This window comes from Panicum virgatum, chromosome 8K (assembly GCF_016808335.1).
Source record: "Panicum virgatum strain AP13 chromosome 8K, P.virgatum_v5, whole genome shotgun sequence".
NCBI classification, from domain to species: Eukaryota; Viridiplantae; Streptophyta; class Magnoliopsida; order Poales; family Poaceae; genus Panicum; species Panicum virgatum.
The window spans coordinates 40,867,382-40,881,064 of NC_053143.1; the positions used below are offsets into that span (position 1 = coordinate 40,867,382).

General features: G+C 42.8%; 1 protein-coding gene across 1 annotated transcript; it reads right to left on the reverse strand.

Moving 5' to 3' along the window:
* Positions 1-6,998: 6,998 nt before the first annotated feature.
* On the reverse strand, positions 6,999-11,484 carry LOC120644679. The gene is made up of 10 exons (XM_039921357.1): positions 10,985-11,484; positions 10,610-10,734; positions 10,182-10,290; positions 10,065-10,104; positions 9,235-9,324; positions 9,043-9,142; positions 8,796-8,935; positions 8,351-8,453; positions 7,629-8,161; positions 6,999-7,532 (listed from the first exon to the last, which is right to left on the reverse strand). The coding sequence occupies exons 1-10, from the start codon at positions 11,124-11,126 to the stop codon at positions 7,262-7,264; spliced, it is 1,653 nt and encodes a 550-aa protein (XP_039777291.1). The 5' UTR covers positions 11,127-11,484; the 3' UTR covers positions 6,999-7,261.
* Between the last annotated feature and the right edge of the window lie 2,199 nt (positions 11,485-13,683).

A 13,683-nucleotide genomic window follows, 5' to 3' on the forward strand; every position in this document is an offset into this window, starting at 1 on the left:
TTATTTCTCTTCAACTTTTTGCTCACTTGGATTTCTTGATCTTCAATCTTCGAACGGCGATCCTTCTACTCAGAGCAAACATCGAGCAAACATACAAGCAAACAACAAGTACAACTAAGAACAATACACCAAACAAGATAAAAAGCTTTAAAAGAACGCACTAAAGGATAGGGCTCGCTGCTACGGTTACGAGAGCGCAAGAAATGCGGAAAACAGAGCTAAAACGGCGATTCTATAGACTAAACGGTGCTTCAGAGATCTAGTCGTGATTAACTAAAAAGGTTAAGGACTAACAGAAAAGATTTGTAAGACACAACAAAGTGCGCTCACAGAGGATAAAAAGGTTATAAATCTATCGCACACATTGCAAGGATCACGTGAGCGCAAGAATCGCTGAAAACGGAGTTGAAACGTGAAAGATATGGCTAAAACAAGGTTCTAGGGGCTTATTTGTGAAGAAACAGGGCTTCCAGGGGCTAAATCTGAAGAAACCAGGGACCTAAACATAATTAAACCTAAACTTCAGGGGCTAGCTTGCAAAACTACGCACTAAGGATGGCGGGTTCTATTTTGGAAAAACTCAGGGTGTTTTCCGTAAAGATTTAGACTAAAACAGAAATAGTTTTGAACTGCGATGGACGGAGGGTTGATTTTGGAAAAATGGAGGGGTTTATTTGCAAAAATGACCACGGTTGAACGGTATTTGGTTTAGTTGACTCGGGTCATATTAGATCTGGGCCGCTGGATCTAAATCGGACGGCGGGAGTGGATTGGGGTGGGCTGGCGGCGGCGCAGAGCTAGAGCGGGCGGAGCGGAGCTCGCGGCGGCGCATGGCGGATGGCGGCGACGGCGAACAAGACCGAGCGGAGCAGAGCGAGAGAGAGGGAAGAAAAGACGGAGGAAGTTGCTCACCGGAGAAGAAGGAAATCGTCGGAGTCGAGGAAGAAGGCATGGGGTCGACGACGAAATGGCGATGACTCACGAGAAGGAAGACACCACGACGAAGAGGACAACGAGCTGAGCACTGGGGTGGCGTCGGATTTCACCGGAGATGCACGGATGTGGAGGATGGTGGGATTCTGGGGAAAAGATTATTTTAGGGATTCCCAAACAAGGAGCCTCCCTACGGGTAGTCTATATTTTTGTGTGGAGTTGTCATGAGAGGTTGGCTTAATATATAGAGAGAAAAGTCTCGCCATCCCACATCAACTAGCAATGTGGTACTAAACCTCCCTCCCATGCTAATGGGCTTTACATGCCTTTAGCCCATTAGGGAACACATGAATGGGCCCATTGAGGTCCATTAGGGATTTATGCACTTTTGATAGACTTAGCCCATTTAAAATTTCGGAATTAATTATTTTCGAAATTAAAATAATTCTAGAAAAATCTAGAATTCATATTTAAAGTCCGAAAAATATTCCAAATGGCCCGAAAATTCTAGGAAAAATCCTAGAAATATATTGGGACCTAACGAACTCAAATAAAATATTTGGAGCTCATGAGAAGATTTGGAAGAGCCTCTAAAAATTAGAGTTTGCTCTAGGGAAAATGGGAAAAGAATCCAGAAAAATCCTGAAAATTTCCCGGGAAGAAATTTTGATGATAGAACACGTTTTGAAAGGTTTTCACACTCAACAACACTATGCATGTGACATGAATGCATCACCAGAAGAACAACATCATTTAATTTGAAAAACAACCAATATTTATTTTCTTTTACACTAAATTCTCTGTGAAGAAAAATAAATGTTGAGAAAATTTTAAAATTTTGAGAAAAATGTTGTTTTATTTTTAATTTTAATCACATCCTGAAATTCAAAAATTTCAGGGTGTGACAGAACTACCCCCCTTAAAAGGAATCTCGTCCCGAGATTCACAAGATTAGCTAGAGACAAAGGTTTAGGTGGGTAGCATCCGACACATTAACTGTCTTCCTGATCATTCCTTCTTACAATATGTCCTCAAACATGCATTTTTTTTTTGCAACTCACACCAAACACTTGATGGATACTCATTCTTTAGCTATCCATTCTTTCGTTAGCTCTGTTGGCCCATCTAGCATACCCATTTCGACTTTCTCGTTTTGTGGGACATCTATTGGCATAATGGCCTTTTTCACCACATTTATAGCACATTACTCTTTTAATACGTCCATCCCGACTACTTTTCTGCTCCTCCAAAACTCTTGGTGGAATGGCTTGTACATCAGGATCCTTTTTGGCAAAGGGGTCACATGGAGGTCGGACAACTTTTGGATGTGGTTGATTGAAACTAAGTTGAGTATCGTTATCTGCCAATGGTTGTGGTAACTCCATCTTCTCTTGGCTTGCTTTATTAATTTGTTTCTTAGGCTGCTTGCTTCTTTTAGGCTGAAACTCTTTGAAAGTGATAGTCCAGTCCTCGAGGTTTATAGTCGGATTTCTATCTTCAGCTTGAGTAACTCCTAGGTTTGGAACGTGTATAGATAACTTTCTATTGATATCTGAATGATAATGTTGCCTTGCTTCTGCTTTCATTAAGCTATCTTCTTGTAGACACCGACGGTCATAATGCTCACAACATTGGCACTTTTCTGAAGTCTTACTAATCTCATGTTGTCCCTCTATCTGTGGCTTTGGTGCTTCATAGTTTCTCTTACGCTTTTCATTGTTCCATGCTTCAGCTACTTGCCTCTTCACTGGTCCGGTAGAAATCTTTGCTTTGGTCAACTCCATGTTATGAGGTGATGCTATATTAGGCTGCAACCTTCCTTGTAAAACACGAGCTTGCATAGCTAACAACTTCTCTTTATCAAACGGTGGCAGACCGGTTGGGACTTGATTATCACTGCTAACAGGGTTGTGGCTCCTAGGAAACGAGGCTTGCTCTGTAACATGCTGTTGGTTGTTGACCCTGATTGGAACCATTGCTTGTACTCCTTGAGTTTGTGCTAGAATGTTGATGTCTTCTTTCTCCTTTCTGCTGGGGCTCACCATCTGGTTGCGTGGTAGGGACAAGGTCAGTAGAGAGAAAGAAAAAGCGAGTATCAAGGTAACGTCCATATTATCATCTTCACAAACTCTTGGTGGTTGCAACTTAAATAAATCAAGGAGGAGGTGAGACAGATATGGGGGTAACAGAAAGGAAAAGAGAGCATTCTTGTCTTCAGCCTCTTTCATTTGTCGATCATTGTAGATGAGTGTTGCCATAAACTTCCTTCTTGACATCCATTAAAGGATTAGGTAGAAAGACAGAGGATAACAAGGAGGGGGAGGTATAAAAGAAGAACACATCTAGGCAACTAATGTCATTGTAGGTAGAAGACCCACAATACACCAATAATCATTACAAAGAAACGAATCAGACAAGATCATAAAGTCAAACATCATCATGCAAACACAGAATTCCACCAGACAACACAGTCAAGGAATGATGCTAATCGTTGTTAATAGGGCTGCAAGGGGTACTCCTAAGCATGGTTGTCTTCTTTCAGTTTCAGCATTAATGGCACATGCCTCCTTCAGCTTGTCCAGCGTTGATCCACCTTTGTGATTGCAGTGATAGTGAGAATGTCATAATCTTACTAAGGCTTGATTCTGTGGTGGTGCTCTGAATTCTTCATCCAATATGAGCAGGAATGTGAGCAGGTGGTATAATTTCCAACTGCTTCAATTTGACTCCTCATGATGAACTAGCAGCTTCATTCTTCAGATGACTTGGACATGCATTAGGATACGTGGTATGGATCTATCTAAATATTTTTGAGTCAGAAAGATACTTTGGAATCAAAAATCAAGGGATGAATCCAAAGCGGCATTTTCTTGGAAAGAAAGGAGAGACACTGAGCACATTGTGAATAAAGCAAAGGGGAGATAGGTCCAAAAAGGTAAGTTAAAAAGAAATTCAAGGGGCAATTTCACCAGCATATCAAAAGAAGGTGAGCTGGATGCAATTGGAAAATCATACATCAAGTGGGAGGTATGATCATAATCAAGGAGTGATCCAGGAAAATAAATAAATAGACAAGAGTTGAGGATCTAACATTTGCAAAATAATGAAGTGCAAATGAAAAGAGAGTCAGTAGAGAAAGGTGAGTTATCAAGGCTGATTTAGAAATAAAAATGGTCAAGGAGTGAGAATGTTCACCAAAGAGGTCAAGGGTAAAATAGGAATTGCTTTTGTGACAAAATAGATCTTAGGAAGCGACCATTGCTATCTAGGCTTACGTCCTACAGTCGATACAGCTCTGATACCACTTCTGTCACACCCGGTTTTAAGGACAAAACCGAATGCATAACTATATGTATGCCAGGATCAAGTTTCATACATATAGAGACATCATAAGTGAATAATCAGTAACAGTATCACGTAAAAGAGTAAATAAAACAATTAAAAGACTATCAGAGTTATACAGCTTATTCTGGATACGGAGGCTTCAAACTTCACAGGCAATCGACTGGGGGTTTGCGTACGCCTAGAACTCAGCATCATCTTCAAAAATCTTTATACACCTTCTCCTTCTGAGCAGCAGTAAGCAAGGGTGAGTACACTTATGGTTGGTACTCAGCAAGGCCACAAGAGATAACCAGAATGTGATTTAAATCCATCTTTAAGTTTATTAATCATGTGAGGGTCCAAGCCGCTCTTGACCGTGAGCACGGCTAACCGGTTAGTTTTAACTCTGCAGAGGTCGTACACTTTCACCACAATTCGCGTAAAAGTTCCGAAGAACTTTGAACCCAACCACGCAATGTGCTAGCTAGGCACAATACCACACTTCCGAGGTGTGATTGCATAGGGACGCTACGAGGCCTTTACAAAGATTCCCTAACCCATGACAATCCGCTAAGGTTTCAAGCCAAAGCAGTCATAACACTGTCCTAATGAGGTGGTACCTTGCCAAAGGACCATTAAACAATACCAATTGCCCCAAGAGGACCGAGCTATACCCCGTCGATGCATCCCCTCTTGCCCTTTCGGTAAGATTGTCACAAGCTAGAGTCTCTAATTAATCAGCCAAGACCAGAGCCATATAGTATTGTGGTTGTACTGTTTTCTTGGGTGGTTCTCCATGTTCCAATTAAATCATCATAATACTCTTGTAAATAAGCATAGATAGAAAGATGGTTAGGGTCACTTGCCTTTCTCCAACGAAAAGCTACTCTTATTTCTCTTCAACTTTTTGCTCACTTGGATTTCTTGATCTTCAATCTTCGAACGGCGATCCTTCTACTCAGAGCAAACATCGAGCAAACATACAAGCAAACAACAAGTACAACTAAGAACAATACACCAAACAAGATAAAAAGCTTTAAAAGAACGCACTAAAGGATAGGGCTCGCTGCTACGGTTACGAGAGCGCAAGAAATGCGGAAAACAGAGCTAAAACGGCGATTCTATAGACTAAACGGTGCTTCAGAGATCTAGTCGTGATTAACTAAAAAGGTTAAGGACTAACAGAAAAGATTTGTAAGACACAACAAAGTGCGCTCACAGAGGATAAAAAGGTTATAAATCTATCGCACACATTGCAAGGATCACGTGAGCGCAAGAATCGCTGAAAACGGAGTTGAAACGTGAAAGATATGGCTAAAACAAGGTTCTAGGGGCTTATTTGTGAAGAAACAGGGCTTCCAGGGGCTAAATCTGAAGAAACCAGGGACCTAAACATAATTAAACCTAAACTTCAGGGGCTAGCTTGCAAAACTACGCACTAAGGATGGCGGGTTCTATTTTGGAAAAACTCAGGGTGTTTTCCGTAAAGATTTAGACTAAAACAGAAATAGTTTTGAACTGCGATGGACGGAGGGTTGATTTTGGAAAAACGGAGGGGTTTATTTGCAAAAATGACCACGGTTGAACGGTATTTGGTTTAGTTGACTCGGGTCATATTAGATCTGGGCCGCTGGATCTAAATCGGACGGCGGGAGTGGATTGGGGTGGGCTGGCGGCGGCGCAGAGCTAGAGCGGGCGGAGCGGAGCTCGCGGCGGCGCATGGCGGATGGCGGCGACGGCGAACAAGACCGAGCGGAGCAGAGCGAGAGAGAGGGAAGAAAAGACGGAGGAAGTTGCTCACCGGAGAAGAAGGAAATCGTCGGAGTCGAGGAAGAAGGCATGGGGTCGACGACGAAATGGCGATGACTCACGAGAAGGAAGACACCACGACGAAGAGGACAACGAGCTGAGCACTGGGGTGGCGTCGGATTTCACCGGAGATGCACGGATGTGGAGGATGGTGGGATTCTGGGGAAAAGATTATTTTAGGGATTCCCAAACAAGGAGCCTCCCTACGGGTAGTCTATATTTTTGTGTGGAGTTGTCATGAGAGGTTGGCTTAATATATAGAGAGAAAAGTCTCGCCATCCCACATCAACTAGCAATGTGGTACTAAACCTCCCTCCCATGCTAATGGGCTTTACATGCCTTTAGCCCATTAGGGAACACATGAATGGGCCCATTGAGGTCCATTAGGGATTTATGCACTTTTGATAGACTTAGCCCATTTAAAATTTCGGAATTAATTATTTTCGAAATTAAAATAATTCTAGAAAAATCTAGAATTCATATTTAAAGTCCGAAAAATATTCCAAATGGCCCGAAAATTCTAGGAAAAATCCTAGAAATATATTGGGACCTAACGAACTCAAATAAAATATTTGGAGCTCATGAGAAGATTTGGAAGAGCCTCTAAAAATTAGAGTTTGCTCTAGGGAAAATGGGAAAAGAATCCAGAAAAATCCTGAAAATTTCCCGGGAAGAAATTTTGATGATAGAACACGTTTTGAAAGGTTTTCACACTCAACAACACTATGCATGTGACATGAATGCATCACCAGAAGAACAACATCATTTAATTTGAAAAACAACCAATATTTATTTTCTTTTACACTAAATTCTCTGTGAAGAAAAATAAATGTTGAGAAAATTTTAAAATTTTGAGAAAAATGTTGTTTTATTTTTAATTTTAATCACATCCTGAAATTCAAAAATTTCAGGGTGTGACACGAACACAGTGATTAACAGTTATCTGCTGCTATCCTGTGTTTAAATAATGTCTATAACCCCAAAATAGAGCCCTCGTTAAAACAACATATTGTTACAACAATGTTATTTTACATTTTATCAAAGATATTATCTACTCGCTATGACAGCCAGAAGCTGCCTCCTGGGTCGCCACATGACAACCAGATCGTGTAATCGATGAACCATATTTCTATAATTTACTACTTTCTGTTGTACACCCAAAAATCAAGAATTTAGCTTGAAAGATGGGTTTTCATCATCCTATGGTGGTAGGGGTTAAACAGCAGGGCCACCTCTTGGTCTTCCTCACTCGCTTTGACTCTGTGTTGTTGCTGAAACCGTTCTGATGGAAGCCATTTGTGTCTAGGCTCTCTTCACCGTGCACCCTTATTGCGCTTCTCAATGTCATTGACATTGTCTTTGTTACCGTAGAAGCTGTTGAATTCTTCAGAGAATCTTTGTCGACGGCATCTTCTGCCCTATTGCTAACTTTGTCACTGGGCAATGAATAAGCTTGCTGGATCTCTCTGCATCAAGGAAAACACAAATTGGATCACAAATGGGCAACAAGCTGAAATTTAAATGTGCCGCAAGTAAAATCCAATATATCCTTTCATGCTGACCTGGAATTCTGTGGTTGTGTGGTAGCAGGACCTCCGTTCAGAAGACTGTCTGCATTACGAATGTTAGCTTGTGAACTTCTCAAACCGACAGTTCTCTCTTCCAAAGTTGCATTGTAACTGAACAAATTTTGTAGTGTGGTGATGTTTGTGGTCTTATCGCCTCTGAGAACTGCAATAGCGTTGTCCAATATGCCCAAGGCATGCTCTACCTCAGGACTGATAAAAGGTATATTTTTGATCTGTTGTGTTTCCTCAGCTGGTTGATAAGGAGGGCTACATGGAAGTCTATCCACCTTGAAGGATGTGTTCTGTTCACTCTCCTCCTCGACAATCTCACTATTTGATATGGTATTTGTTACTGCCAAATGATTCTGTGCAATGGGGTTATCAGGGGGCACCTCGGTAGCATTTTCCTCTGTTGTGGTCACCTTTGCCTTGTCATCAGAATCCTGGTATTCGCGGATCCTAACATAGAGTGGTCCTCTCAAAGCTTTCTTGTAGTCCTCGTCACAAGTGGCCACAGTATTGACTGCCTGCATGATATTCCAATAATAATAGTTCAGCAGGCTTCATTGGTTGTTATTCATAATCCCATGACTCAAAAATTAGCATACAGTATTTCCCTTATGTCAAGATATATATCAACCCACCACAAACCGTGATTCAAAGAAATCCATGTAGAGAACATAGCTGCGATATGCAAATTGTTTCCGGACACTAACCTTCTGATAGAGCTTATGCCCACTGCCAATTAGCTGCCTTGACATGAAGTTGATCAACCATGGTGGAACGAAGTCTAGCTTAATGTCCATATTAGCTATTGCCCTGAAGAAGTTTTTTTGGGAAAAGATGAGTAGCAGTTATTTTTGTTAAAGCTGAGAGATGGAATAATAGTATGAAAAAGGAATTGCTTAAAAAATGGAGTAGCTTTGTTGAAAGAAAAAATTAGTGAATATTATTCAGGAAGCAAGTACAGTGAAAAATTGAATTGCCCGTAAAAGCAAGTTGATAGAACGAAAAAGAAATTTTGTTTCATTACTAATATTTTGCTTAATCTAGTAAAATGATACTCAAGCTAAAGATACATGGTGCCTTCAAAAGCTGAGAAAGTAGTCTAATATGAAACATGTTGCTCTACATTAGTGCAAATGGCATCAAATGTTTCACCTGAAAAAGCTTCGGTCTTTTGTAATCCTTTGCAAAACAAAACCTCCAAATACATCTATCCGAACTGTGTCACCAGCTTCAGGAATTCCATCCCTACTAAATCCATGTGTCCGTATATTTATAGTATCCAAATCTGATATCTGCAAAAAAAGTCAATAAGCACTAGATAAATAAAGGGATACATCAAGGTTGTAGGGAGAAGTTCCCAAAAAGAATCTAAAATTGAATAAAAAAGAAACAGACGCACAGTTTTCATGATTACAATGACAACATCTTCTTTAAGATATTCCAGTTCAAAGTAGTGTAGAAGAGCCTCTCTTTCAGAAACTGGCCATGGAACCTTCATCCTTTCTTCCAAATAGCGAATAAAAAAATTAGCTAAAATCACTATAAATTGAAAGTAAGTAAAAGTGTAATAAACAAGTAGTCCACAACCAACCTGACCAAACAAATTTCTTCACCAATCCGAACCTTTTTCAAGCAGCCAGTTTGATCAATTCTAAAAGTTGGCAGGTTGTATTGTGGAAACCTGGATAAAACAAACCTTATTAATACATTAAAGAATATATTTTTGCGTTATTTCATCCAGGTTGAATCGAAATACTGGATTATAACACATGCGACTATCCTTCATAAAAAGAATGGAGATGCCCCAAGAAATAAGAAAGCAGTTGGTGACTGAAAACCATCTCATGACAATAGAAACAGCCAATTAGCCGTAGCATGAGCCCTCAATCCCCCCACCCCACCCCCAACTTGGTCTGTGGGGGGTTCACTCCAGTGTCCAGTCCATATTTATTGGCAAAAGAGAACTTTACGCTGTCTTAACCGGATTACTGTAGATAGATGTGTACCAGTGCAACATCAGGTTGAAGCTAGAAGTGGGCATGTGTGGGCTATGTGGCTACAGTGAGGCAAAAAAGGACACCCTGTGCGTTCACTTCTCAATTAAGCACGTCATGCTTAGAAAGTTCACTTCTCAATTAAGCACATCAGGCTTAGAAAGCATTTCAAGCCATAATAGTAAGTTGCCTATAACCAAAAATCAGAAGTAGGCAAGTTGAGTCAAGAACTAATATTTAAACGGTTTACTTCCTAAATGCCGTAATTAAGAAAGAAACTATGTTTTAAAGCATTAACGTTAATTCCGCAAGTTAAAATTGAATAATATTGGATCATACCATCAGTAGTTTCCGAGAATGTGAAATTTTTAATTAATCAAGATTGAAAAATGATCAAGATTGAATTTGAGGAAAGCATTGTGCTCACCATTTTTTGTATAGAGCCGATTCCCATGACACACATGTACCTAAGAAAAAACAGTGTGCCTAACTGTGAGTGTGTGAAGATGTAGTATTTTACTGGCCGATGATTAAGAGTTCTTACAAACGTCAATAGGTCCATCAGCATAACCTTCAGCAAGAAGGGTGTGAAATGGGGTCCCATCTGGTCCCTCACGGTACATGACTCTTAATTGGTCTGTATCTTGCTTCACCTGGCACCAAAAAGTATCTAAAGATCACTACAGCTATTCACAAGCATTTACTCAGAAGAAAAAAGAACAATTAAGCAATCTCCAAAAAATTGGAGGAACAGGCTAGAGAAACTTGAAGCACCATATCTCCTAAGACTAAGAGGGAGAAATTACAAACAAAAGTACAATGTTGCATTCTGGGAATTGTTGATAGCATCACGTACTAAACAAGAGTAAAAACAGTGAACTGATCACACATAACGCAAAAGAGGGATTGACTACTTCATGGTCCGCACCATAACACACAGAGGAGTCTCTTTCGAATGATTTAATGGTGTACCTTCCACTCCTTCTGTGGCGTCCCATGAACCTTTGAAGCTCGTCCGTCTCTTGATGTATTCAGCATTTCAAGAAACTCCGAGACTTCCTTGGCCCGCGTTTCAGCAATAAGGTCGATATCACCGCCTAAAAGAGGACACACAAAACAAAAGGCGCAAGTCAAGGAACAGTGATCAGACAAATACAGGCATATAGGCCGGCCTCCAGGTAGCACTCCTTTAACAGATCCCCTATTTAGGATGGATATTCACGGCTCAAACCATAAAAGCTATGAAAATAAAAAACAGCGCATTCATCACTCCATCACTAGGCTAATTAATATTCACTCCGAGATTAGAGATATGTAAAAAAAAGGGGAAGTAAACAGAGCCCGCACCTTGGTCGGAGCCGGTGAGGGACGACGCGAGGATCTGCTTCTTGAGCAGCGCCTTGAGCGAGCTCTCCTCCGCGAGGTCCGGCAGCGCCAGCGTCCGGTCCAGCCGGTCCCGCAGCTCCAGGACCCGCTTCCTCTTCTCCATGGCCGGCTGCCGGCGGGCCCCTGCCAAGAACCCCTCCTCCTCTGCTCACCTACACACCCATCATCCAAAAACATAAAGACGAGAGCTTGAAGCTGCCAAATCGATCGAGTATATGCAAGTGTATGTAGACAAGAAGAAAACAAGAAAGGCAATGATTATTCACTCGTCCCCTTCCCATCCCCGCCAAAAAAAAAAGCATCGGAATTTGTGGGTCCCGCGTGCAATAATAAGAAAGCAGATGATTCGCGCCCTTTCGCACACGCTGATGCTCCTCCTGGCGAGAAAGGCGGGTGCTGCCTGCGGAGGTGGTTCCGAGGATTTGTCCAGAAGGAATCTGGTGCGGCAGGGGACAGGGGCCGTAAAGATCCGCGGCGGGCTGGGCGGGAAGGAGGCGCTCACCGCTGGCGCCGGAGGCGGGCACCGGGGGGGGGGGGGGGGGCGGAGGCGGGCCGCCGGCGGGAGCGTCGAGGAGGCGGGCGGAGCGGGAGGTGCGCACCGTGGGCTGACCAGCAGGAGACGGAGTAGCGGTGGACTAGTAGTAGTTTGTTGTAGGTGGCGGTCGCTTGGGGTGGGGCCCGCGTGGCAACCTGGAGCTCCCTCGCGTCCTTTTCACCGTGCCGGGGCGAGGAGGGAGGCCGGCGGGCGGGACGCGGGACTGCAAGACGGAGCGTCCTGCCGGTCGTTGCAGGCCAGATGATGTGGGGTGTAGCAGCGGCGGCGGGCAGGAGCAGGAGTATGCTACTTTTAATTGAGGGAAAAAAAACATTTATATCGTAAACCTTCCAATGCATGCGAATTTAATTGTGACTGTTGTGCTTTTCTGCATCGTCAAAACTATCGATGACGTCAATCTCTAGCTGAACACTTTGGCTAACGATGCCTATCTACAAACACATGTTATCTTGGGAGATGTTTGGTTTGGAGCCACAATCCGCCACGACTAAACTTCGGCAGTCACACCAACTTCGGCTGCTGTTTGGTTCGTACAAGCTTTGACCGCCACGGGTTTGTCTCTATGTCGTTTTCTAGTGTGTGTCTGGCGAGGCCGTGGCATGTGTGGCAGAGGATTCGGCCCCCACGGTTGCGGCAGGCCACGCTCTGTGACGTGGCGATTGAAAGCATGCAACCAAACATGCCAGTCGTATAGAAAAAGAGAGAGAGTTGTGTATCATGGAATCACTGCGCTCGCTGAGTTTGGAACCGGCGATCTCGCCTCACCAATCCACCTAAAACTTTTTAGCAATTTAGAGGGTCTGGAGATTGCTCAAACCAAATGCTTAGTTTGTTGAGCTGTCCTCGTTAAATTAAACTGGTTTCCCCGTATGTACCTATTTGCTTTCAATATAAGCATACTAAATCTCCTTCAAAAAAAAAGTAGTAGCTATTGGTAGAAAAAAATAGGTATTTCTTTATAGATAAAGATGAGCAATATTGTGTATATCATCAAGAGAGCGTAGAAAAAAAAAGAGTTTGTATCCGTGACGTCTCGAATTCGCTGCCCCTGCTCTTTAAAAAAAAAAAAGAATTCGCTGCCCCTGCTGCTCTCCAATGGCTGCTGCTAGGCTGCAGGAATTCCTTCCACGCGTGCTCTCTGCCCAGTGGCGGATGCAAGATTGGAGGCAAGGGGAGACTGAAACAATAAAGATGTTGATTTGTGTGAAGATTTAATGGTGATTTGGAGGTCTTGCTACAGTGTTTTACGTGTAATTAGGGGAGCTTAGGGGCAGTGGCGAATCTAGTATTTGGAGTTAGGGTGGTCCAACAAGATAATTTTTGCTAGTATTACTGTAGCTTAATACAGTGTCTCACAAACATCTGTAAATCTACCATTAAATATGAAATTGGCATCAAATGAAACTTGCTGGCAATTGCAAATTTGTAATTATGTCGTACGAGCAAAATATCTCGCTGGCTTTCTAGTTTGTCGATTTGTGGCTTGGTGCTTGCAAATCGGAGAGGCAGTACGAATTGTGTCCTGGCTTAATTGCCTTCTTCCTAGTGGCTACTACACACTTCCGAATGCGCAGGCCTTGCCGAGCTGTCGAGGCTCGAGGACGCCGGCACGCGTCGCACTAGCCTGCTGCCTGCTAGTGCTCGTGCATGCCACCGTCGAAGCTCGCAGTCACATGTCGCTGGTCGCAAGCTCTCGTAGCAGTGCTCCGGCGGTCCGTCCGGCTTTCTCGTCGTAGCAAGCTCATCAAGTCATCATCATCGGATTTAGCTTGCTGCCGCCGCCAGCAGACAGCAGCTATGCTTCGCGGTTGGTGCCGGTGCGCTGCTGGCAGGCAACTGCACTCCGTGCTCCGCGCCAACCGCCACCCCGGGCCAAACTCTTGCACGGTCCCGGGGAAGATTAAGTCAGGCCCTATTCCGTGTAAACACAAAAACGCAAAATTTTGCGAAGAAATCTTGTTAATTTGAAGTACTAAATGAAGTCTATTTACAAAACTTTTTGCATGGATGGGCTGTAAATCGCGAGACGAATCTAATGAGTCCACTTAATCCATGATTCGCAACAGTGATGCTACAGTAACCATCCGCTAATTATTAATTAATC

What these genes read in the sequence shown, in the direction of transcription:
- LOC120644679 (XM_039921357.1), bottom strand. Translation starts at nt 11,126, where the DNA reads ATGGAGAAGAGGAAGCGGGTCCTGGAGCTGCGGGACCGGCTGGACCGG. An exon ending in TGATGGACCTATTGACGTTT is followed by an intron (nt 10,105 to 10,181) that starts GTAAGAACTCTT and finishes GTTTTTTCTTAG; the next exon opens with GTACATGTGTGTCATGGGAA. An exon ending in TCATTGTAATCATGAAAACT is followed by an intron (nt 8,936 to 9,042) that starts GTGCGTCTGTTT and finishes CTTTTTTTGCAG; the next exon opens with ATATCAGATTTGGATACTAT.